We start from the raw sequence: 26537 nt of genomic DNA, 5'->3' as shown, positions 1-26537 counted from the left end.
TGGTCTCATCTTCCTCTTTGGAAGAGCTAGCTGATTGAGAGCTGTCCGATTCTGTTGAATTTGCTGTGCTAGATCTACCTAGACCAGTCCCGGTACTAGGAATCACTGCCCGGGATCTGCTCTGATGTAGAGAGCAGGCAGCAGGCGATGTCATCTCCCGAGCATCTTCCAAGCATCCCCTGGGCATGTGATGTTGCTATGGAAACTCATGGGCTTGAGAGTGGGAGCAGCACAACTCCCTCTATGGGTCTGTTTTTTCCCAGGTCATGAAAATCCAGCATCTCTGCCTCTTTTGCTAGTGTCACCTATTCTCCTCCTTACCTTGATTCTTGAGTTCAGTTTCACAGATGCAGTTATTGCCTGCACCCTCTCAACTCTTAGACCATCCCAGGTTATCCCTTTCCCACTTCCAATTTAGATGATACCAGAAAATTAGAAAAAAAAGCAAGGCAGGCAATCTTTTAATTATTGGAAGAAAGAGAGGACTGAAGTTTCCCTGTTTGTCCAATGTGAATTTCTTCTGTGCTTTCTCCATTGTTGGAAAGCCTTGGTTTTTTTTCCTGAAGAGGTAGGGGTAAAATGGGATAAGCTTTGAAAATTCCTGAAAGACACATGAGAAAGTCTGTGAGAACTGTGCTGGCACTTTGTCATTTCCATTGAAGTAAACAAACATGGAGAGCTTCACACATCTGAGCTGGTCTGGTTAATATCTTAGATCCTCTGTTTTCACAGTTAAAAGAGCAGGGATATCAAATAAGAAGATTCAAACTACTGGAAAATGTTTTGGAAAATCTAACTGAATTTCCCACAGCTCTGTTAAACACTTCTCTGGTATCAAGTTTGTTCAAAGACCAATAAAAAAAATCTTCAGTGTCAGTAACTTGCAGAATATCAACTATTTCTTTTCAGAACCAGATTTTGGAATAAAAAAACCAAAATATATAATTTTTTTTCTTCAGATCTTAATAACAAGGAAGGGTGTTCAAATCATTGTTGAAAATAGTAAATTCTGGTTTTTGGAAAAAATGTCAGGAAATGCCACAGAGAATATTCTCCGTTCTGCAAAGAGAAATTATCACAGATACAACTGTCTACACATAGCAGGAAAATGTCCCTTTGAACTGTGACCAAAACTGTGATGATATTATTGACATCAAAGTTTTTGGGATGGTATTTATTAGTAGATGAAGGATTTTGAGAAGTCTGGTAGCACTCTTGTTATTATGGCCTTCTTTATATATCATATACAGATAAAGAATATTTGTCAGGAGGAGGTCTTGTATTGGATTACTATATAAACTAGAAAAAACTTTTGGTCTCAGGGCAAAAATGATTGAAATTAATGAAGCAAAGAAGATAAAATAATTTATTTTCTTAATGCTGAAACGGTTATGTTTTTCATACATATTTTATCCTTGTGTCTTTGTTTTTTCTCAGTATCTGCTTCAGAGTGATAATGGGCTCAAACAAATCATTCAACTAGACTGGTTTCCAGTAAGTGCAGTAAAAAAAAGAATCTAAGCCTAATTTTATCAGCAGTGTCTCGTAAAATTATTCATTTCCCATAAAAATACATTCATTAGGATTTTTATCTTTGGGACCAAGAATTATTCTCAGTCCTATTTACATCTTCTTTTAAAAATTAAAGTGCCTGAATCTTTCTCAGACTTCACAGTCTTCAGTGTGAAGAACAGCAGGTAGATCTGCCCTCTCAGAACACAAGATTCATTCCATGTGTCGTCTGTAATCTGACTTTTCCTTTTAGGTGTTAGCAGTACAGCTGATGGAAGTTTTCTGATGAAAAAAAGTTTGATCAGAAAGTACTCCAGAAGTCTCCAGAGTTATATAATAGTGTTTCCTCTGTATCTTTACGTAAAAAAATTACCAAAACCATATCACTAGCTTAATTCCAATTTTTTCTACATTCCAGACTAGGTTCTCATAAACAAAATAGATATACATTCAGTGTATGTGTATTCCACAGTGTGCTTTAGGCATTCTTTATTGCCTATAAACATGGAATAATTTTGCTGTGATTCACGGCAGTAAGATTACCTAAGCATCAAGGTAGAGTTCATCATATATTTCAAGTATGCTCTATATCCATCAAATGGTGAAGACATGATCTGGGAAATCTCTGTCCTTGGCCAGATTCCAAAGCCCACTGGGCATAGTCCTGCTCAGCCTCGTGCCGAGGTCACCAAATTTAACTCCTTTGGCAATGAAGTTGTACTAAATGTTCTCCTGGGCTTTCTCCAGGTTTCTGTGATACAGTGTGGGCAAAAGTGGCTAAAATATCTTCTATTAAACTGGCTCAAATATCTGTCATTAAAAAAGGCTGAGTCCCATGTTGTTGCTCCCTGGCTATTTCAGCAGCTGAAGTGTTAAACAAAGGTTTCCTTTTCATTGCTAAGAACCAAATACATGACTGGAGATGTTATTTCTGGTTGAATTGCAACTCTACCCAGCATTATCAGGAGCCAAGACTCAGCTCTTCTGCTCCTTTCACTTGTCCCATGCCCTGTAGTGATCTGGGCTTTTATGCAGGCCTCTGTGTTGAATGATAAATAACAAGGTCAAATTTCTGCTCCCTTAGCCCAATGATAAATTTGAGCTCAGCTACCTATGAAAGGAAGGCAACAACAAGCTGGTGGTAGCTGTTGTTACATTCTGATAAATTTGTGTAATTTAGATAATAAATAATGAGAACATTTCTTGTAGAGGAAAATTTTTATGTTATTTTACTCTTTTAAGGGTGGAGAAGAAAATAAAACTGGAAAAAACTCACGAGCTTTATACTATGCTCATTAAAGCTCTAACTAGGGTAAGGCTTAAAAAATTTTGTTATCTAACTCTTTTGAGCATGCAGAAAAAAATGAAACTGAATAAAACTCATATTAATTATGACTACTAAAGCTCTAACTAAGTCAAGGCTTCAATCATGACTTCATTAATTAAATACTAATCATAATGGCCATAAAAAGGAGGGAAGAAACTATTTCCCCAACCATTTTTTCACATATTTGGAAGTGGTAAGATCATTTTCACTAAAATTCTCATAAAAAATATAGCCCCTGGCAACATGTCAAATTCTTAGCCTGAAAGACTTTGGAATGATTGACAGAATTGACATGATCCATTCTTCATAAAATAATATGAAACAGTGCTCACAGGCCCTATAAGTACATCAACCTAGAGCAGGATAAACCTCTCTATTTTTAATTATAACTGTCAGCTAAGCAAACAGAAGAGTGAACTAAAAGCCTGAAAACTGATCTTTTCACCAATTGTAACCTGAGAATGAGCTTAACTGTGTACTTTAAACAAACACTGTGTAATAGAGCATACATTGAAGCTTAAGCGATATTTTAGATTTGTTATTTTATTTATGCGTTACAGGATAAATATTGATTCTGGCTAGACTGCTGTGACATGAGGCCAAGTTAAAACAAAGTCTTTAAAGAATATGGATCATAGAACAGACCAAAGTAGCATTTAGCTATGTGTCCTAGGTACAAGTGTGGACAACAGAATATCCAGAATTTAGTGATAATTACTCGAAATTGTTTCCTAGTCTCTAACCTGTCATCTAAAGACATCTTGAAACTGTAAATTCTTGTATTTCATAGCCCTCTGAGAATTTATCTTCCATGAGGCTGTTGCTACTCTTTGAAAGCTTCTTAACTTTAAGGCAGTGTCCTGCAGTGGGGTTTTGCTTGAACTGGTTACACAGTTGTAGAATGTATCAAAAGCTATGACTTTTCTGATTTTTATCATGGCAGCTCTTCATTTATGTAATGCTTCTAATGATAAAATACCAGTTCAAATTTTTAGTTCACCATTTAAAACACTTATGTATGGATCATTGTTCACAGAATATAAACATTTTAGTTTACTTCTGAGAAAAAAGTACAGCTGATGCACTTGCCCATCTTTGTATATTGGACCTGCCATCCCCATTCCATGCCAACCAGGACTATTTTATTTGCCTAAAATGGCAATTAAATGCTTACTAGTTCATATGATGGTTTGGGTTGGAAAGGGACTTTAAAGATCATCTAGTCTAACTCCCAAGTTATTCCAGCTACTCATACTTTTTAGGACAAGGCAGATGTCTGAAAAAGCACAAGGAGCACTTTCATTAGAGTCTCTTAATCTGCTTCCTTTATCACACTGACCCAGAGATCTGACCCTCAATGACACTGCAATGTGTGTCCATTTTATCAGTCATCAAATCTCTTTTCAGGACCCTGTCAGCATGCTGCTATTTCTGCTGCCTTGCCCGTTCTTCTGGACCCTCTCTTTCTTGATCTGCATATCCAGGCCAAAGCTCTGGTGTTGCTGAAGTAGATTGAAAAGACCATCAGTGAAGAGTCTTACACTGTTTGTCATGTATGGGTATTCTGAATCGCCTCCCTCAGTGTGTATGGAAAAACACTTTCTTCCAAGGTTAGTTAGCCATGTTATCATATTCACTTCTAGGCAAAGTATGAAGCCTAATTTCCCTTATTTATCTCATGTTCATATGTCAAAGGCCATGTTAACTATGGTGAAATTGGAATAACTACTGGATGATATATGATGCATGTTAGCTGCCCTTTGAGCAGTCAATAAAAACAGATTCCTTTATATTTCTTCTGGAGTCTATGGGTTTCTAAGTGGAGTGGTGTCAGTGAGACACCACTGTCAGTGAGACAGTTTTAAGTGATTCAGTTGCAGCTCATTTAGGATTATTTTCTGTGAAAGACTGTGAAGGCCTTCCCTTTCCCTTACTTGAGAAGGCCCCTCCAAGAAATAACCCATAAATAGTAACCTGTGCCTTCCTCTGCTGCCCATGATTGTTAAAGTCAGTGGAGAATTATGGAAAGCAAAAGGGAAGAAAAAGGAACAGAAGAGTTGGAAACAGTTTTAGTTGGTGTGTTAAAAAATCACAGACCTGGTTTTTACCTATGAGGGAACTGCCTATCCTACAATGCCATGCACCTCTGAAGTATTCAAAGGTATGAGGTCCTCTGAAGCTGTAAGAGATGATGTTATCCTAGCAAGCTTTCCTAAATTAGATATATTTTCTTGCGGCACATAATAATGCTGATAATCAGAATAGGTATTATAGTAGCAATAACAGTAACAACAGTAATTAAAAAAATCATAATAATAGTAATTACTACTAATAATGTAATTACGATGTTGCACTTACAAGTATGAAATCTTTCATGTTTTATTTGAGATGAATGAGAAAGGATAGTGATATTGTTACTTGCAAATTAAAAAAAAAAAATACACCATAAATTTTGGTGTAAAGCTGTCTGATTTATTTTCTTGTGTATTACTGTATGTTGTAGACTTTTCCTATTAACTATATCCTACATAGAGTGATGTGAATAAAGATTCTTTATTACATTAAATCTTACAGTGTCAGTAAGGATTCTTTGGTGTTAGTGACTGGAGGAAGCTTTTTGAGGAAAAGCATAGTCTGGAAATGGAGGAAGTGTAAAAGGGGCACTTGGTAGCAAGCACTCCATGTTAAAATATGTGTGTTGTTAAACTTGAGAAGTAAACCAGAGCTGTTAAAGCAATTGTTTCTTGAGCTCTAATCATTATACATAGGACAAAAGTCAATGTCCAGATAAGTGTAGTAATATTTGAACTACAGCTGCATTTATATTATCTACAGTGTATATGAGATGTTAATGCTATATGTAAGACCTTTGGCATATTGAGAAGTTGTTAATTTATTGAACAATATTATAACTAACCACATATGGAGAAATCTAACAGCACTGCTTCTCTTTATGCCTTCCTAATGGAATATTCAATTCCTGCTTTTATTAATGAATTCATCAGTCTTTCTACAGCAGTGAAGTCTATCTTCCATCTAGACAGAAAAACTATCAACTCAGGTCGCTTTTTGGCAAAAAAGATTTCTGCCACAGTTAAGTTTTCATACAATTATGCTTCAAATAATTTGAAATTTTGTATTGACTTAATTGAAATCTGAATTAAATCTGCATTAAAAACTGCTAAGAATGAAGCTCATAACACACTAGTAGCTCAATCTATTTAAAGTATAGTTATCTTCTTAAAGGCAGAATGTCTACCTCTGTCTTCACAGCTTTGGGTAATACTGATACATATCTAGAAGCAAGAGTTGCTCAGTAAATTCTCTGCCAGGCCATGTGCTTCTTTGCAAGTCTGCATCAGCAGAAATCTGAATCTTACTCAAGTATCATGCATAGCATGTCAGCTTGAGACTCCTGGTTTATTTTTTTGCCTAATAAAAATGGTTGCCATAAAACAAACAGATTATGTTTGTGCGTGTCATTTGTAGATGCTGCTTCTGTTGTTGGCTTCATCACTACACAGTAAAGCCACAGTTTACTGTTGCTTTGCTTTTGTTTCATGGATTTCTAACATACCCCAGAGCTGCCTTGCTACAAGTTTTGTTCCTGGCAGCACTAGGTGGACCCTTAGCCATAATTTTGATGTTTTCATTACTGAGTGGTATCATCTAGTCACCTACAGGTTAACAGCTTTTTTTGATAATGTTTGGAATATTTTGTAACCACCAGTTTGCTTTACACATTGAAACACTACTGTAAGGAACACACTGCACAGGTACTTACCTGACTGTGGAAGAGTGATTGGTAGATATTCCTGCCCTGGACTTTGGTCTTGGCTACTTTTGCCCACCTCTCGAGTCTGCTCTGAAGTGAAAAATCAAGCACTGGTCCCAGATTTCTGAGACTTTCACTTGATCTGTTGATCAACACAACTTGCTGTGCCATATGTATGGTAGGCAGAGGTTTTCTGTGGGAGGGATGTGTCTTTGCTCAAACTTTGGTCAGGCAGACTGTTGAGGTCTTCTCAGGGTATTGGCCTCTGGGGCTTTCATAGGAGCTCAGAAGAAACTTCCCTGATAGCCTTCATCTGTTCTTCCGCAATCACACCCTGCCCAAGCACAGAAAGGCTTCTAACAGCAGCTGATGCTATGAGGTCGGTGTGCTGGCCTAAAGGACATCTCTGCCTTCCCTGGGAGTGTCTCTGTGTGGTAGTTTGGCATTTAGGGAAAGAAGTAGGAAACACGGTGATTTCTCTGAGAGGCTGCTGGGAGTTTCTTCTCTGCTTGAGATCAGGCCAATAGCTATCCAGTTCTGAGAACTGACAGCATTTTGCACCACTGAAGAGTAATTTCACTTTGTGAATACCATCTTTGAAAAACCCAGCCCCGCGAACTTCTTTCTCTTTGTTTCCGGCCTTGAAAGGTACCGGGGCTCTGGTGAGGCTGGCCCCGCTCCCCTGCGGCCTGTGCGGCCTGGCGGGGGCTGGGACAGACTGCAGCGGCTCCCGGGCAGGGGATGGAGGCTGCGGGGAGTCCCCCAGGGCGGGCCAGGCTCTGTTGCGGTGCTGCCTTCTCCCGGGAAGCCCTCTGGGTCCCATTCCAGCTAAAACCCTTCCCAGGGAGGCCTCTGGCCCCAGGTTGGGCGGAGCCATGGTTGCTGACACTTGCTGACACCTCTGTCCCTCCCTCCGGCCCGCACAGACAGCTCCAGACTGAGGACAGGAGGACGGTCCTCTCCGGGCTGAGAGAGGCAGCAGTGCAGCTGGAAATCCGATGCTATGACTGTCTGCATGACCTCGGCAAGATTTAACCCTTTCACTACACAAATGAGACCTGCAGGCCTTGTCCCTCTCTCCAGGGAAAGAAAAGGAGGGACACATAGAGAGACAACATGAAACATCAAGGTCAATAAAAGAAGGAGTCAAGCTTCAGATGGAAGGAGAATGAGGAGATGCTCTAATAAGCTGAATTTTTCTTTTGCTAGGGCCATAGACAATAATGTTCTAAAAATAACTCCTTTAATTCATGAAAGAGTATTGGGGGAATGAAGTATTCAAGCTGTAGATCTGAGCAAAGGTATCCATTGGTGAACTAAGCAGATGGTAGAGTAACTGTGATCCCATGAGGTGCTTGAACAGAAAGAGAGAGAGGGAGCTGATGAAGGCCTTTTGCCCAGAGAACCTTTGCCTTTGAACTCATCCTTAAAATAATACCCCTTGAGTTCATGGCCCACGGACACAGCTTTAGAAGGGCTGTAAAAATGGGAGGAGATGGCAGAATTTGTGCCCAGGCAGCTGCCAGTCATAGAAATGAAAAGCCATGAGAAAACTGTTTCTTATGGAGAACTCTCCATGGCATGACAAGAGAAAATTCCTCTCCCTACAAAAAACTCATGAAAAGACTGTTGTATAGTTGGTACTGCTTTAACATCCCAGGTTTTGTCTCTATGTTGTCAGTTGGGAAATGAAAAAGGTTCAGTGGAGGGAGAAAAGTTTTCCGGAGGTTTTATTCTGGTTTCTCATTCTTATAGTCCTGTTAATAAAGTTTCTTTATTCCTTCTAAGTTTTAAGCCTGTTTTTTCCTTCTCCTAATCCATATCTCACAGCAAGAAATGAGTAAAGTACCCTGGTGATTTTAGCTAGAGCTAAAAGCCATCATACTCTGCAGCCTTAGGAACCTGACAGAACTCAGCATGGACAATGCTCATTGTATGAAATGACCACTCTAAAATTTTCAAAGTTTGATTAAACCGTAACAGATACAACACAGGACTGAATAGGTAAAAAACGCTGGGAGCGCGTGACCAGCCACCATGTGTTCATCTATGAAATGGCTGCTCAGCCTTTTATACCCTTGGGGGTTGCAGCCAACCCTGGCTCCTCCCAAAGTCTGCCAGTCAACTCTCCTTCGCCATCCATCAGTGGAGACTGCTTTCTTGCAACTTGATTGCAGGCAGGTCAGGTGTTGTTATTCCACACCTCCTTAGCCACAAGCCTTCCCTATTTTTAACTGCCCCATGCACATGTGCATGCCCTCCCTCCACAAGTCTTTTACAACCAAGGCTGGCTGGTGGCAACAACAGAGACGGGGGAAGGGGACTATGGGGACAACAGAGGATGTCTAAACAACAAGTCTACGATGATATAACTATACACGGATAAAACTTGCTTATCACATACATAATATTCATCCCTTAAGTGCGAGAGCCAATCCATCATGTTACCGATCTATAATACTCATGCAGTGACTGAACAGCATCATATTCCTCCAGACCAGGATTAAAGGTTCTGTGACAATTTTTTTTCCCTGTTACTGGCTGCTGCAGACAAAGATAGGCATGGCTCTGAACCTGATTACAGAAGCTCTGTATTCCCTGTGGTCCCACAAATACTTTTGTCCTGTTGGCTCCCTCCAGACAAGGAGAGAGTGCTTCCAAGAAACCTGCTATGTGTTTATGCAAATATTCTTCTGCAATAATTAGTTCCCCACATAACAGATGACAGGTTTTGCTACCTGCTCTTTTCAGGTGTAGCATCAGTATTTCTGTGGAGTAAATAAAATTCACAAATCAATTAATTAAAGAGTCTGTACTCATAAAAATACATATGATTTTTAATACAAGAGCACTTTAATATATAAAATCTGTTGCCTCTCTGATAGGGGCATTTCTTCAGAGCAGCTCTTTTCCTTCTCTTCAAAGTTACATTTTTCATTTCTCCCTCACCTGCAATTCTCCAACCTGATAGTATTCAAGTTTAGGGAAAAGGATATTTTTTTTTTGTATTTCTTCCACAGTTTGCTTGTACTTGGTATGTGTCACTCTAGTAGCTGGAGATCACTCTACTTTTACCCAAGTCAACAGCTACTAAAGGTTAGTGAGAACTCAGCTGGGAAGTGTGGCAGTTAAGACCTAATTAGTGAAACATTTTCCCACATACAATCTGGTCTGTGTATAATAAGGCCTTCATTAAGGAGTTGTGCTATTTAACCTGAAATTCTTTGTATGATATAGTACTCATTTTATCTGTGTCTTTTTCAGGTAAAATCCATTCATAACGTTGTACTTTAAATATGAACTTCATCTATTCATTGAAGAAGAGGGTGATCCAGCAAAGCTAGTCTTGATGGCCTCTGGTCAGTGGCCTCATTCCTTCCTGAGTCTTTGAAGGCCCCAAGTTACCAAGCAGCTTCTGCTGCTGGTCATGAGATGGAGAGACTAAGCGTGGGAACAGCACTGGAATTAATGAGGAGTGAAAAATAATACACTAGCTTGGTAATCTACACTAGCAGGAACATTTTTGTTGTCTTGTTGCACTGACTTTTGGATCTAAGCAATTTTGATGCAGTCTGCACCTACAGCTGTTATAAAATTGCTATATAAAATGGGAAACACAGTTTTCAAGGCATGTGGAGACACCAATTTGAAACTGGACTGGCCCCAGGTGTCTGTGCAATCTTACTGTCCTAAAGCACTCTTCCATTATTGGTTGGAAGAGAAAGGCCTGCAGGACTGAGCTTCAAAAACTATCCCTGGTACATCAAGGAAAATAACATCAGTTTAAGAATACTGTAAAACAGGATGGTAGAAGCTGTGAGTATTTAGGAGTTTTCTCATTAAATATCTGCATTTGTTCTTCAAAGACAGCAACTGTGGGATTACTATGAAGCAAAAGAGCCATAAATGCTGGCAGAAAATTACTTAAACGAGATAAATTGCTCACTTGAAAAGAGACATAAATCTTGTCTTTTCTAAACTATGCATGGAAATTTATTTCATGAACAGATAAGTGCATCTAGTGAGCTGTGCTACTGCTGGCTATTTTTGTCTTGTTTCGATTGTAAAATCCCTTCAACTTTATACAGTGAAGCAAATCTTCATATAGGGAATGGACTTAGGGAATATGGAAAGAGAGATGAAAGATCATGTTAGGATCAAAAAGGTGAATGGTTCAGATGAGGGAGTCTTGAAACTAAGAAAGAAGTAATGTGAAATAGAAAGAAGGGAGAAAGTTTCATGGTTTTTATGTCTGTGTTTTTCCTGAGATCAAAGGGTACTGTGTATTTTGGATAACTCCAAGCTATAAAAGTTCCTCAGGTTGGCCATTTGAAGAGACAGTTGTCCAGTATCAGGTACATCAAGTGGAATATGAACACTCCTTTCCCCTCTAGGAATTAATCTGGAGGTATTGAATGGAATCTGATTAGAAAAAATGAGAGCCAAGCAATCCTGCTGGAGCTCAAACTTGTAAGAATCCAGAAATGGAGAAACATTTCTCTGTCTTATTCTCCAAAAAGGTAGTAATCTTGTCTGTCACTGACAGAAAGGCTTCCAAATATCCCTGAGTAAACCAAGATTTATAAAAAATTAAGTAGAAAGTAGTATAATGCTTAGTATGTCACTGAAGTAAAAAAATACAGATTTTAGAGTGTTTAATACATGGAATAAAGATGGAGGGAAAAAGGTGTGGTTCTTAGCTTTCCTTCTTCCTTCTTCTCCATGATTCTGCAGTTTTTAGGAGCACAAAGAGTGGTTGAAAATTTGTCACAGTTTTGATTATGTAAATAGATATAGAAAACTTATTTGTTAATATATAAAAACAATATACGTGTCTATTGTTAATTGGGTAAAAATGGATATAAAGATGAAACAGCTGTGTAGTTTGGGGCCATTTTGTGCCTTCAGAGGCAAAGTGAGCCAGGTGATGGTGAACTGGACTTACGCAGAAAGTCTGGGAAGCCTGCCAAGTTTTGTGATAACATCCTAATAAACACAAGGAACAAGATTCTAACAAGCTTTAGAGTTTTCTTCCTGACCCAGAGAACTGAGATAAATGGAACTCCCCATGGAGTAGTATTCCAAAGGAGCTCAGCTCGGAAGAGACCGAGAAATCTGTTTCGAGAGGTATAGTATTCAAACAGCCAAAAAGTTTCACAAACTCATTAATTGATGAAATGAATCAAACTTTCTGACCATATGAAAAAAGAAGAGAAAATCATGAGGAGATTAAATAAAAAAAAAAAGAAAAAAATGGGTTTTAAATTTTTTTTAAACTTTATGGTGAACACTTGACATTTGGCCCATGGTAAATGCACCTGAGCAGAGTCCTTCAGCAGAGCACTCCTGGGAGACAGGCCAAGATCCAAGCAGACACACAAATGGACTCACTGCTGGTTCTGCCTGGGCACTGCAGAGGAATTTCAGCTAGTCTGAAATAATCTTATGTATTCATTAGTAATGGGTTTCCTCAGGAAGAAACTAAAGTGCAGGAATCTTGCATTTGTTTATGATGAGAACGCTGCATGAAGCTGGGGAGATGGACATTTGTGACATACCTGCATTTGGACTTGAAAAATCTGATTATATGGCTACCAGAAAACATATTGGGAAGCCAGATACTGATGCAGTGGCTTTTTTAGCCTGTCTTACAGGGCTTGAATTGCCTGCTTGGCATCAGCTTTGGCCCTGAGGAAATAGTCAGGTGTTTTTGCATTGCGGTCTCCATATGATCCTCCTAGAAAAAGTTGTTTGCTAAGGCTCAGTGCTGCACAAACACTGGAGTGAGCATGGGATTGTTAGAGGTGATGCTACCAAGAGAGCTGTGCTAAGTTTACCCTGGAGGCAGCAGAAAAGCAGTTATCACACAGTGGTGATACCAGAGAGTGGTTAAGCAGGTATTTCAAAAGAAGAGATACTCAAAGTCTTGTTTCCCTCTCTGTTCCTTTACATCAGCTCAGGTGTCCTGTTCCCTCCTCTCCATATCCTATAAGGGTGGGAGGGAACAGATGCCAAGCTCTATCCTTCTCCCAGCTTTGCTTCCAGCTTGTCTTTCTCTATACACCATGAGGAGCTCAGTTGGATCCCTTGGTGCTTCAGAGGGCAGCAGAAGGTGAAGGAATTGGTAGATCATGGGCCAAGATCATAGGTTGTTATTGGTCATGCCCAGGTCTTCCAGGTAGCTAAGCAACTAGTATTTGAATTAGCCCATAGGCCATTAGCTGTCAATTATTCTTTAAACTTATTAAAGGATTATTTAACAGTGCCATGACTGGAACTCAATAAAAGCCACTGAGAAACATGTGTTGAGAAAAATCAGAGAAAAAGTCTTAGTAGTTCTTTTTGCAGGATTTTCTGGTCATAATACCATTATATTTGAATAAAACAAGATGTCTTTGATAATTCAAGTGGAAAAAACCCCAGTGTGAATAATGTCTTCAGAAAAGGAATTAAATTATCTTCTCTCTGTGAGCATACTTAGTTTTCACCTTATGCTTAAGACCCGAGCTGCAAGAATATACCCACTGATGTCTCATGTGCTCTACTGAAAAAGTTGCATTGATAATCCTGATTAGTGCATTCAGATTCATATACTGAAAATTAAGATGCCTTTATCACTTTGCAAAGAATGTGACAGGACTAATTATTTTAATGCATCTGGATGACCTGTTTCAAATGCCTCTTTAATCAGCTTAATTTGGCCTACTTTACATTTGCATTTTATATTCAGCCTCATTTGTATTACCACAGCACACTTTGAATGATATAATTACTTCTGGTACTAAAGGCTCCATAGTTTTGATTATTTGAGGGGCATGGACCAGAATGGGATTAATAATAAGTTCAAAGGTTAACAGGACCTTAATAAGGTTAATCAGAAAGTCTTCCATAACATCAGTGAGAGTTTTATTACATTCTTCTTTGCTCCTTCCTCCCCTTCCCCTTTTAATGTCAAGTTGTATAGATATACAGTGAGGTAACAGATGATTTCTTGACGTCACTGTCTTGGCTCCTCACATTTATTAATGATGTTCTAGCCACAGACTTTCAACTTTTAAAATCAATTTTACCAGTATAGTTGGGAAAGTTCAGATAAAACAAACAAGCAAGGAAATAAAGTTCTTTTGGTGTGTCAGGGTTAAGCCCCAGCCAGCAACTAAGTACCATGCAACTCTCACTCAGTTCCTCACCCTTCCCTTTCACTGGTGGCATGGGGAGGAGAATCAGATAGAGGTTAAACCTATGTGTTGAGAAAAGAGCAATTTAATAATTTAAATAAAACCAAAATAATATTATTCATAATAACTAGTAATTATTCTGAAAATAAAAAGAGAATAAAGCCTATGAGAAAGAAGTGCTGCACAGCACAATTTCTCACCACCCATGACCAATGCCCATTCCATCTCTGACCAGTGATCGGCCTCTCCTCAGCAGCTGTCCCCAGTTCATTTACTGGGCATGACACTCTATGGGCTATGGAATATCCCTTAGGCCAGTTTGGGTCAGCTGTCCTGGCTGTGCTTCCTCTCAGCTCCTTGTGCGCCTGCTGGCTGGCTGAGCATGGGAGACTGAAAAGTCCTCGACTTGGGATAAGCACTAACAGCAACAAATAAAACATCTGTGTCTTATCAACATTATTCTCATTCTGAATCCAAAACACAGCACTCTACCAGCTACTGGGAAGAAAATTAACTCTGTACCCACTGACACCAGATGATGGTTTGGGGAGTTTGTTAACATACATCTGACATCTTTAGGTTAGTATAAGATTATTTCTCCATCATTGTGTGTCAAGACATTCTCTGTATTTACTGGCTTGTTCTTTCATATTATTTTGTTTAGTATTAACAGGTGGGAGAGCTAGCCATTGCAACTTTGGCAACTAGCCAATACATTAATAGAGATGATGAAAGTTGTGGAAAATTTCTTATTTCCTACCTTGTTCCATAGAGGGGATTACAAAAATGGAACCTTTCCAGAGAGAGCAAAGCTAAGCCCATAAAAAAGCTGTTGAGATGAAAGTTTAAGAGAGATGTGGGAAATTTTGGGTAGAAGAAAGACAGAGCAGGGATATGCTTCTATGCACAATCTATATTGGACTAATCTGATGTTGTGACAAGCTTTGATCTGGTCAGGGAAGGTGACCATCGTGAAAAAGGCTCTACTATTTAAGAGGGAAAGAAAAGATGTAGGAGGATCCTAGAAAATTTTAAAATGGATTAGTTCTCTGGCCTAAAGAGTCTTTTAGAGAAGTCAGGAAAATCAACCCTGATCTTGTGCTGAGGATTAGTTATTTTTCATCTCTGTTTCAGTACTTTCTATATTGTAAAGTCAACATTAGTAGTATCATGCAAGCTGGTGCATAATTTGTTTAGTGGTAGTTGTTGCTGTAATCCTGACATAATAAGTCATGTGCAACCATGAAAGGCTGTTCCTCTGCATTTCTCCATGTGCCTATAACCCCAGACAGCAGCACCTGCCAGTCTGCAAAACATTCTCCTGCACTGATCATTTTGATGGGTCATCTTCACACCAGGACACTGGGTCTGAAACTTTCCTGGAACAGCCATAGAAGGCTCTTGGACAGGGTCCAGTTCATTTTTGAGAGTCTTTAACTTGCGTTCCTCTCTGCATGAGCTCCTCTGAGCTTGTGGAGACAGGCCTTTGATGAGCTGATTTCATAGGAGTATCTGGGCAAGGTACTCCTTCATTTCTTTGCTGTGCTCCTTTGTGGGTGTACAGACGGCTTTTGCTGCATAACCAAAGAAACCTACTGTTATAAATGAGTAGCTAATTTGATTAATAAAAAGAATTTATTAAAAAAATACAATTGTAAAAAGCCACAAGCAAAAATCAGTTTGACGCTGTACCGGGCGAACAGCATTGGGTGAGGCAGGGAGGGGCTTGCTAGCACCGCTTCACCATGCTTCACGAACTGCGACTGTCTCAAGGTGCTTTTTATATGTTTTCAGGCTTTTCAGGGATCTCTTGGAATACACTTCTTGCAGACAAATATTCATGATGTTTTGGGTGCATATGTTGTAATTGTGTCTGGTTTCTTGGAAATACACTTCCTGCAGACAAATATTCATGAGTTATAATCTTATCAGATGGAGGTTTCTTGGAAATATGCTCCTTGCAGATGCATGTTCATGTTGGCCTTGCTGCATATCACTATAATCTCATCAGAGAAGGTTTCCTGGAAATATGCTAGGATTCTCATCAGACAAGATTATAATTTAGGATGAATTTATTTATGCTATGTATTACAGTACCACCTTGGGCTCTGTTGGAAGGCTTTGATAACAGGCTTTTTTTTTCTGGTTCATAAGGATAAATTAATCAGGAATAATTTGCCTGACTGCCCTTTCTTGCAAAAATACACTGGAAATCCTCTGGAATTTTCTCTGGAATATATTTTTTTAATTTTGGAAACCCTACTCCAACAGTATGCATGAAATACACTAATAATTTACAGGCAATTTTTTCTCTTTTCTCACCTTTAGGGAGGACTGTCCCAACTAATTTTTTCACCAGCAGGCAAAAATACCAATTAAACACGTTTTCTTATCTTCAGTCCATGACAGTTTAGTGCCAAGGGAAAATAAGGAAGAAAAATGAATTCAATTGCCTTTTGTTTTGCTAGGGTGGCTAGTTTCTCACCAAGAACCAGAAAAAGTTCTATTTCATAGGACAACAGTTTTTAGCTGATGTCAGTGAGATGATGCAAGTGGTGCCAACTGTCTGCCCTTTGGCACAGATGTCATTCACTGGATGGGTCAGGCCATATGATACCCACTTGTTTCAGATTATGCCTGCATATAAGTAGTCTTTCTATGTTTTTTACAGAAAGAAGGGAGATGAAGGGATAAGCAAAAGATTTGGTATGAACTGGAAAAATAGATGTAAAAATGTAGGGCTAGATCACCCCATGAGCACTGCATTATGCCTCAGGGACCAGGCTTGAATCCCTCAGGGAATGCAAGTGTCAAAAGTGTGCAAGTATGTAGTTGTTGTCCTCTTTCTTCCAGTGCAAACAGGCAGCATTCAAAAGATAGAGAAGAAAGGATGGCATGTAAATTCCTGGAGGTTTTGGAGGGGAACTATTTTCTTGGTTTTTGTGACCCATCTGCCCTTTTGCCAGAGACTTAAATATTGAACCTGAGCCTAAAGCCAGCTCTTCTACTTGGGTCAGTGCAGTCAGCAGCTGAAGTGCATGATAAACTACTAAACTACTAATCACTGCAGCTGAAGATATATTATTATCAACTCCCTAAGGACTGAACCGTTGTTAAACAATGATTGAGCCCATTAAAGAAATGTATAAATTAGTAATTTTCATGTAACCACCAGAAAAACAAATCTCTGTAGTGCAGTATGATGAGTGGCTAAAGAGTGCATGTGCCCCTATGCCCTCCTGGGCACCAGCCAGAGGGAACAGTCAGCCACACTCCCAGGACTGTCCACAGCTCAGTCTCCAGTGCACTGAACATTTTCTTTCCAAATCCCATTACATTTTATCTTACTTTGATGAGAATGATGAGTGATATAATAAAGAAAAAAAAGAAAATCCCATCAGTGAGTACTGGAAAGAGATGAACTGCCTTGAGGATTTTGATCATGACATTTAAATTTCACTCTGCAATTCATGTAATTCTATTTTGTTATATTTCTTTTATAAATTCAGTGTCGTAATTGCAGACTTGGCATGAAATTTCTGATTATTTATTCTGAAATTATCTATGCCCATTATCCTAGAATGCAATTGCATTTGGCTGCTTGTTTGTTTATGTTCAACTTCTATTGATTTCAAAGGTTCATCTTAAGGTCTTCAACTGGAGTTGCATATTTTTTCACAGGTTCAGAAGGAGGTTAATTATTATTCAAGGGGTCAAGGAAAAAAAAAGAAGGAGGTTAATTATTATTCAAGGGGTCAAGGAAAAAAACCCAAATAACAAACCAAGCACCTATTAAAGGACAACCTGTGGGCTTCTCCATCTACTTAGCATTTCACACTGTGACAGAGCCTGTGTGTGTGAGAGAGAGAAGAATGGACAAGTCCAGGAAAGTGTTTACTGATCTCCTAGAGAATGCAGCAGCATCTGCCAGCTCATTGTCTCATGATCAACTGCTTTTTTTGTACAATGGAATTCCCTACCCTACCACTTTTTGCAGTCCTGAAGTATTTAAAGCCTTGGAGTCCTTTGAAGCCAGAAGTGATGATGTAATTTTGGCAGGATACCCTAAATCCGGTGAATATATTTTGATTTTTTCATAAATAAAGTTCTGTAATAGCAAGTAACAAGGTTGATACTAAATATATGCAATATATATTACATGATACATAATATTATATATTATGACAAATAATAGTATTTAGAATGTTCACAGAATTTTGTAGAACTGATTTCATTTCTAAAAAGCACAACAAATTAATTATGAATATTTTATATGGGAAATTTTCCTAAAGACTGAGAAAAACAATCTGATTTTCTTTTCTACAGCATATAAAGGTTTTTGTTATCTTTACTTTCCATAGTTATGACGCTAAATGCACAAATTGGAATCAAAATACAGTTGTTTACACCAGAGATAACTAGATCTCTTGATATTATATGGTCTGCTCTCACATTTTTGTTTGTAAAGTTAAGATCTTTATGTTTTTACACAGAATGGAGACTTTGGTACTTTCAGATGCTGAATATTCTTTTGTTTCTTTCACATAGATATCAGGAAATAGCTATCAAAAATATTTTTGTAGTCCTTGAAGTGATTACACTGTTCTTTAATTATTGGGAAATCAAGAGGAGATCTCTGCCAGGGAAATATGCTACATATTTTCTCCTTGTGCCTGAAAGCACTGGTCCACATGAAAGCCAAAGGCTTGGATTAGATGTGCCTCATGTACATTTTATTCTAGCTGTTTCTCTCTTCCAGCAATTGGTTCACACTGCCTTACAGGAGATAGTCACAGCTGACAGGATTGTGAAGTTTTTGATTCTTTATTGTATTTTCTTTCCAAAGATATGTTATGCACTTGAATGTAGTTGTTAAGACTGCAGTGAGAAAGATGTAGGCACTCAGGGTCCAGAAGTCAGGAAATGGTAAATTAGAGATGGGCAATTGATGCAGGCTCTTTGTTATCTTTTGAGTAAAAAGATAATAAATGTGTATAGGAAATGTCACTTCATTGAGTTTTTTCCTGTTGTTAAATAAAATGAATATACAATTTTCAGATCTAGTTGTGCTCCTGTGTTGAAGTACTGTGACCCATCTTTCTTCCTAAAATAATACAGCATAATACATTAGATTTTAAAGTACAGGTTTACCACCCAAGTATCCCTTATATTTGTCTCAATAAAATTTATTATATTAATGCAGGCTTTCCTAATAGAATCGTAGTGGTTCTTCTCCTTTATTAGTTAGTTTACAGTATACAAGTTAATTTATGGTGTACTGAAGTGTTCAAGTTGGAGAAATATGTCCTTATGAGGAGCAGAAGTAGGAGGACCCTGGGAGGTGATTGACCAGATAGTCAGCTGTGATTGTATCACATGCAAGGAGGCAGAGTAACTCAGCTGGTAGCACTACCAGCCCTTGACTTCCCTGGTAAATCCATTTCTGTACGTTCTAAAAGTTTTAAAAGAAATTCTGTATTTTTCTTCTTTCAGGCACAAACTGGCTAAGTCAAATCTTAAATGACCTGATAGACATATCTCAAAAGAAAACACCGGGTAGGGAAGGCAGTGCAAATGCCAAAGAACTAGCAGAATTCCCCTACCTCGAAGTTGGAGATGCTGAGAAATATGAGGTGGGAACAGAATATGTATGGAAATTATCAAAATTATGTGCTTCAAATACTGAATATATAATGTATTAACTGTTCCATTGTTTGAGAAGAACATTACCACTTCTCTTTATTTGGCATATGATCAGGATTAATCTCACCTGGACTGTCAAATACTGAGGGATGAATGAACACTTAAGTGGGCATGAGAGGAACACATACCCATGAGATACATAAGAACTTCAGAAATTCAACATAGCATCTTTTGTATTTAAGAAGAGCTTCATGGAGTATCAAATAATGAAATATTAGCTTTTGCCTCTTTTACCAGCTCTTCCTCCTCATCCCCTCTCTCAGTCCTTGCGATGCTTCGGCTTTCACATATAACTAATCTTTACCCTACCTCTAGATTTGATCCCTTGTCTAACAGAACTGAAGAGAATTATCACTGAAGAGAACTAACAGTGGATAGTCTCTTTCCAATTGTTCATGTGCTTTTGAAGATTAGAGCTACACAGAGCAGCCCACTAATATCCCAGGGCAACACTCACAAAAAACTCCAAAAACTGCTTCTATCAACCAGTAATTGTTGATAAGTTTATCAAGGCAATATTTTAGCATAGGTTAATAAAAAAAAATACTTTTACTAACTCTACTATCCACTTTCCTCCTTCCAATTCTTAAAGCGAATGACCAAATTACCTTCTCCGAGATTTATAGTTACTCATCTCCGTCCTGAAAATCTCCCCAAGTCTATCTTCAAAAACAAAGTCAAGGTGAGTGCTGATTTTTATGTATGAAAAGCAAACACTTAAACAGTTTTTTGTTTGTTTGGTTTTTTTTTTTTTTTTAAGCCAATATAGTACTTTTTTGACAGTTTTTAGATTCTTACACTCTCTTATATGTGTTTAGCCTGGCCATTTCTACATGACCATTTAAGTACTGCCCTTCATCTCACTTAACCTCAATTTGCCCTTATTGGGTCCTTTGTTACAGTTTCCACAGGAGAGTTGCAGGGCTTGAACAAGTCCTCCAGAGGCAAAATGTATTTTGACATGATTTCCTGTGGGAGGAATTTTATGACATTGTTGCAAGTGAGGGCTTCAATACATCAAATTTAAGGGGGAATTTATATTTTTGTGAATTTTCCCTGCTACTTAAATGATGAACTATGCTTGTATTGAGCAAAACATACTTAGATTCTGCTTAAATTATTTGGTTAATCTGTAGAATATAGTATTTATAGGCAACCATCTTCTCATGGTACCAAAGTAAAGTTAAATTCTGCACCTTCTGAACTGGAAATGAAATTGCTACTTCTGCAAGTAGCACACGAGGTATTAGAAATCCCCAACTGCAGTTATAAAGTATATTATTATTATTTATTTTATAATGCTATAGTCTGCTATATCTTTCTCTATTAATAATTATTTTTTTTTTTTCTAGATACTGTTGTTGATTCGTAATCCAAAAGATGTAGCTACATCTTCTTACCATTTTTCCAATAGCATGGCTAGTCTTCCCTCCTATGAGACCTGGGATGATTTCTTCACAAATTTCACGACAAAGAAAGGTACAGTATATTTTTTCTTTGTCAATTATCCAATGATTTATCTTTGTCTAAAAACCCTTGTACTTTGGTATATCAGCTTCACTGGGATTTTTTGGTTTACAGCACAAAAGCAGAGATTAAAGACAGAGAATTAGAAATCTGAAGTTTACCATACTTACCTTACTGCTTGAGGATATATATTGGTCAAAATTGCACTTCCACAGACTTTTTAAACTTGTATAAAATGTTTTTTTTTCCTGCAAGAAGCAGTTCTTCCTTATATCTATCTTGGGTACCCTTTGTCCCTACTCTAACCATGTCCATCATCTTGTGTCCATGGAGATATATAATCACCTACATGCAAAGCTGGGTGAAAGAAATTATTTGGACTAAGTCTAGTACATTAAAGAGTGCACTAAATCTAATGTGTTAAAAAAGAGAAAAAAGTAATAGCTCTAGTTTGAAGTTATGAGTTTGGATTAGCACATGGCTGGATTAAGGGAGTCTTACAAAATGGTCTGCAAGATGATAGCTTTTTGGTGGACTCACAGCTGTCTTGAAATACTAACAAGTTTTGTTTTTCTGACTTACAAATGGTATCATATGCCTGAGCCTGAAGCAAAACCTATAATTCCCACAGAAGTGTGTAAACTCTTCCACAGACATGATTAATAAAGCCCTTGTCTGAGACAACTTAATGAGTAAAACTTGTAAAATCTTAATTTATGCTTCATCTTAGAATTCTTTTGTTTTATTTAGTTCCCTGGGGATGCTACTTAGAATACCTTTCTGAATGGAACAAATACATTGACAAAGAAAATATTATGACAGTAACCTATGAAGAGGTAAAAGAGGTAAGGTTACCAATAGTTACAAATACTTTATATTTCAAGGGACATTTTTTCCTGAACCAATTCAGCATTATATGCATGCAGGGTATCTAAAGTGCATGAAATAGATTCTTGTTTTAAGGGAAAAAAGGGTGAAATTCAAACTTAAAAACCTTCTTGAAATTTTGCTTGTGAAAATGATTCTTGTTTTTTGTTTATCTGTGATATAAGCCCAAATAATTGTACATCAATATCTCCAGTGATTTTTTGGGGGAGGAGCTTTTATGTTTTCAGCAGTGTAGATTTTGGTCACCTGTAAATCATATATAATGTTTTGTAATCCACAGGAAGGCAGCTCATGTCTCCTTCAAAATAACTATGGAGAAGGGAAACACCATGGACCACTCTAATCCTAGTGAACTCTATGAATATCCTATGTATGCAGCCAGCACAGAGATATAGGGAAGTGTAAACACCTTGGAAAGCAGCATAATTTGTTTGAAAGTCATGTCATATGTTACATTCCTTTTTCCAGAATCGTGCCCTGTCTGTGAAAAACATAGCTGCTTTCTTTGGAATTCCTCTGACTGAGGAAGAGCTCCAGCTTGTGGTAGAGAGGAGCAGCTTCCAGTCTATGAAGAAAAACTCAGAGAAGACCCATGGGCCAATGGGCAATATTTTCTTTCGAAAAGGTAGGAAGCTTCAGGTGACTCAGAGGTAGAAATGTCACACTCTCAAGAACATTTGACATCCTTTGGTTCTTTTTCTCGCTCTCATATTAGCATTACAAGTTAGTATCAAGTAGGTTATCACTGCTTTGTTTGAGAAGACTATTCAAGGAGAACTGGTGAGGAAGATATCCAGTAAGGCTCTCACAGCAGACCACTTTTAGAGGCTCACAGATGGCTGGCAGGAAGGAGGAACTGTCATGTGTCTGAATTCCTCTCCACCTCTGTGCCTGGAACACCAATTGCCCAGCCATTAGAGGCTTACCTGAGCAGGCAGCTCTGGGCCAAAGTCAGCATGAGTGGTGTGACCACATTTTTTAGGAGAGTATAAGAATCTTCTGTAATGGACACTTATAAACGCCTATTCAGTCCTACACATTACAACTAAGACAAGCAAGAAAGAATCCAGTTACACACAGGAGAGGAAACAAAAGGGAACAAGTTTTGCAATGTACAGACATGAGAAGGGCAACCTGGTTGTCAGAATCTATTTCTGCATTTTACATTGAAGAAGTAACTTGATGTTTTGGTTTGAAAAGACAGGTGTCTGCTAAGGAAGGCAGGAACCGCCCTAGAAATGGAAAAATGTAAACCCCACCTCTCCTGGCGCTCCAAATTATTCTGATCTTGAAATCAAGGTGCTCTCAGGCAAAGATATGGGAATAGGAATAACAGTTCTCTACTAGGAAAAGTGAAATAAAAATTCAGTAGTACAAAATAAACCCAGCCACTGTCAGAGTCAGAATACAACCTGACAGGGGTTGGTCAGGCTGTTGGTAGCGGTCCAATTAAATGGTGGCTGCTGGAGTGACAGATGTGGTTCTGTTGAAGCCGTGATCCAGTAGAAGGGTGTCATTTTCCTCTGAAGATCCAGTGGTGGTGGATCCATGGGCCCAGTCTTCCTCTGGAAATCCAGTGGAGAAAGGCTGACTGAAAGGTGTTCCAAGTCTCAGATTATATCCAGGTAGGAATGCTTGGCTCCTCCCCCTGGGTGGAGCATCTGACAATGGGATGATGGAATTTATCAGTCATGCAGTGAGACTCAATGGCCCATTAACAGAAGATATCCCCCTGGAGGGAGGATGGGTTGTGGAAGAGATAAAGAACACAGCCACACCTGGTTTTAACAGCTGGTAATAGAATACATACTTCTGGTTACAGCTTGCACTGCAACCCAAGACAAAGGCTAAAAACTCAAGCTGCCAAAGGAGCAGAAACCCAGGTCTGCCTCCTGGCAGATGATTCCTTATCAAGTCTTCATGATCTTCCACTTTGTGAGTCATAACTGACTAGAGGAGAGAGATGTAGGGAAACAGGACTTCAGGCTGCCTTTTTGAACACAGTCATCTGAAGAGGAATATATTATTTTTCATTTAGCAGAAGATTATATATGTAACTCCACTGATTTCACAAAAATATATTGGTGTAGAAAAAATGTTTAATCTGGAAAATGGATCAACACTATTTAGTGTACAATGCAATAAAAAGGACAGATCTATATAAAAAGAAATAAAATTTATTTGTTTTCAAGAGTTTCTTTTCTTCTTTGAAGGTGGTGTAAGTGACTGGAAGAATCTTTTCAGTGAAGATCAGAATAAGAAAATGGATAAAGTATTTGAAGAACTTTTAGGAGGAACTAAAATCGGAAAAAAGTTGAAGTATGACTTGTACTGCAAAGCCTGAAGAGTAATGAAATATGGTTAGAATAAGAATTTTGCAAGGCAGGCTTAGATCATCTGAATGTTATACACTGGAAATCTAGATCAAACAATCCAGTCATCTTAGAATTACTGTAAGAATCATTGCAGCAGCATTTATAGTGACAGTGATGAGTAATGGCCTTTCGTTTTACGGTGAGGTCTTTGGCTATTTGCTAAGGAAGATGTTGACTAATCATACTTAAAAAAACCTCAACAGCCCTGTTCCAGCTGTCACCTGGAAGGAAACGTCCCTTTTCTTTCTAGCCAAATGCTATCTTTCTAGACTATTTATAATTATTTAGTATGTAGATTATTTTTTTGTTCAAAATTGTTTCAAAGCAGGTAACATCTTCACAGAAAATATCACTAGCAAAAATATATGACAGAAGCCTAATGACAGAGAACTTCCATGAATTCAGCACAAACTAAATCAAAGCTAGAGGAAGGAAAAAGAAGGGGAATATGGATCAGTATTCTTAAGACTCTTCATCCCTCTGAATGTAAAATATCAAGATGGATTTCAGATGATGGGCTGATGTTAACAGGCAAGATTCACTCAGAGGCACTGCTTTTGACAGGATCACAGAGAAGCCCAGGTTGGAAGACACATTGAAAAATCATATGGTACAACCTTTCATGAGAAAGGGAGTCTGGAGGAAATTCTATCTAGATATCTGATCTTGAAACCCTCCAGTGATGAGGATTTTACCATGTTCCTGGAGGCATTGTTTCATCAAATGATTGTTCATGATGGAAAGAATTTACTCCATTTATCAAGATCAAACCTCTCCTGTTGCAGCTTGAACCCACTGCCTGTTTTCTTCTCCATATGTGAATAGGAAGACTTTATCCTCTTTGTAGCTGCCCTTTAAGTACTGGAAATTGTGATGAGGTTATCTCTGAGCCTTCTCAACTTTGTTGTTCTCCCTTGGAACCCTTCTGGTTTGTCTGTGTCTTTCTTGAAAATGCCTCTATTGAGATAGTGGGGTTGTCAAGAGTGATGTGTGTGATGTGTGTGTGTGAATGTGTGAGACATTGCTATACCCAGCTCTCCTGTACTGCCATTGGCATTTGACTCTTTAGACACCGTATTTCAGTATTTGTCCAGGGACCTGTTCTGGAAAAAAAGGCAAAATAAGGTTCTGTAATTATAGTTGAATTAAAAATTGGAAAAACCCCACCCAATTTATTGATCCATCACCTAAGCAGATAAGATGTAAAAATAAAAGAAACAGTTGGAAAGAATAAAATATTAAAAGACTTTTTGTTTCATTCTTCTAAAGCTGGTTGGTTCTACCTGGGCATAAGTGGACATGCAGAGTTTTGCAAAGAAATAGGAATGCTAGAAGTAATACGTAGAATATTTAGAAAGAAATTAATGGGTTCAGAATGTCCTGTGGCAAGACATCTTTGAGCAATTACAAGTTATCTGTAAGCAACCAGAAAGGTACCAGATTCCTGGAAGAGAATATACATAATAGCAGTGTTTAAAAACTTGAGAAGGAACAATCAGAATAGAACAGTCGCCTTGAGACATAGAAATGTAGTAGCAGAAATGACAATGCAACTGATCATGGAACATTTTGAAGATAATGAAATAGCAAATATAAATAATGTTAAAGAAGTCTGTGATCCTCCTTAAGATAACTTATGTATTGAATAAGCCGCTGACAGAAAATACAAGGGGTGACAGCATTGGGGAGGGCTTGAAATTATGTGACTAAAGAGACATAATTTTATTTAAAGATGGCAATCTACAAATGTGGTTATAGAAATGAAAGTACTAAAAGTAGGCTTATGTTCTTAGAAATTCATACAACAGCAATAAAAGGTATTCAGAAACACTGTCAGCAGCAGCAATGCTTTCAGGAATAACCACTTGTTTCCATGGATATTATGAACTTGGTTGCAATAGTATGCTTATGGTCACACTGCATATACTGGTTGACAGCAAAATTGGGAGGGCAATTAAAGCAATATCCTTTAGTGATGAATCCTGGCCATATTCAATATTGTTTTCAACACTGGTGGGCAGACTAATATACTGTATCATAAATGTCTAACTTTTAAGTCTGGGGATCAGAATAGAGGGCTGAAACTACTAGGAAATATGGCAAAACAATTTGAAACATAACAAATTGAGAAGATTAGGGAACACAAAGTTTAGTAAAGGTAAGTGTAAAACTCTATATTTAGAAAAGGGAAGCCAAAGCAACAGGTACTTGATGGGGGTAAATCAGTCAGGCAGCAGTTGGCATAAAAACACCTGAGAAATCACACAGCAAGAGCTAACATAATGACAGTGCTAGGAAAAAAAAGGCTCAGA

At 38.2% G+C, this 26537-nt stretch overlaps 1 protein-coding gene and 1 long non-coding RNA gene across 3 annotated transcripts; one reads left to right on the top strand and one right to left on the bottom strand.

Moving 5' to 3' along the window:
- Positions 1-1096: 1096 nt before the first annotated feature.
- On the bottom strand, positions 1097-7553 carry LOC147654918 (uncharacterized). Its single transcript, XR_015283426.1, has 2 exons — positions 6624-7553; positions 1097-5018 (listed from the first exon to the last, which is right to left on the bottom strand). It is a non-coding gene; the product is annotated as an uncharacterized LOC147654918 (long non-coding RNA).
- On the top strand, positions 7331-25472 carry LOC111926914 (sulfotransferase 6B1-like). 2 transcript variants are annotated; one of them, XM_023923676.2, is made up of 8 exons: positions 7331-7743; positions 17474-17866; positions 19286-19425; positions 20088-20177; positions 20848-20974; positions 21713-21807; positions 22319-22475; positions 24064-25472. In XM_023923676.2, the coding sequence occupies exons 2-8, from the start codon at positions 17665-17667 to the stop codon at positions 24192-24194; spliced, it is 942 nt and encodes a 313-aa protein (XP_023779444.2). In that variant the 5' UTR covers positions 7331-7743; positions 17474-17664; the 3' UTR covers positions 24195-25472. The 2 variants fall into 2 exon arrangements, with proteins under 2 accessions (XP_023779444.2, XP_086734006.1); XM_086877880.1 differs by lacking the exon at positions 7331-7743 and adding an exon at positions 14275-14371.
- Positions 25473-26537: the final 1065 nt, after the last annotated feature.

The sequence above is a fragment of the Cyanistes caeruleus genome, chromosome 2, assembly GCF_971803275.1.
Source record: "Cyanistes caeruleus chromosome 2, bCyaCae1.hap1.1, whole genome shotgun sequence".
Lineage (NCBI taxonomy): Eukaryota > Metazoa > Chordata > Aves > Passeriformes > Paridae > Cyanistes > Cyanistes caeruleus.
The sequence above is the reverse complement of the archived record's forward strand: the minus strand, read 5'-3'. Positions and strand labels throughout refer to the sequence as shown.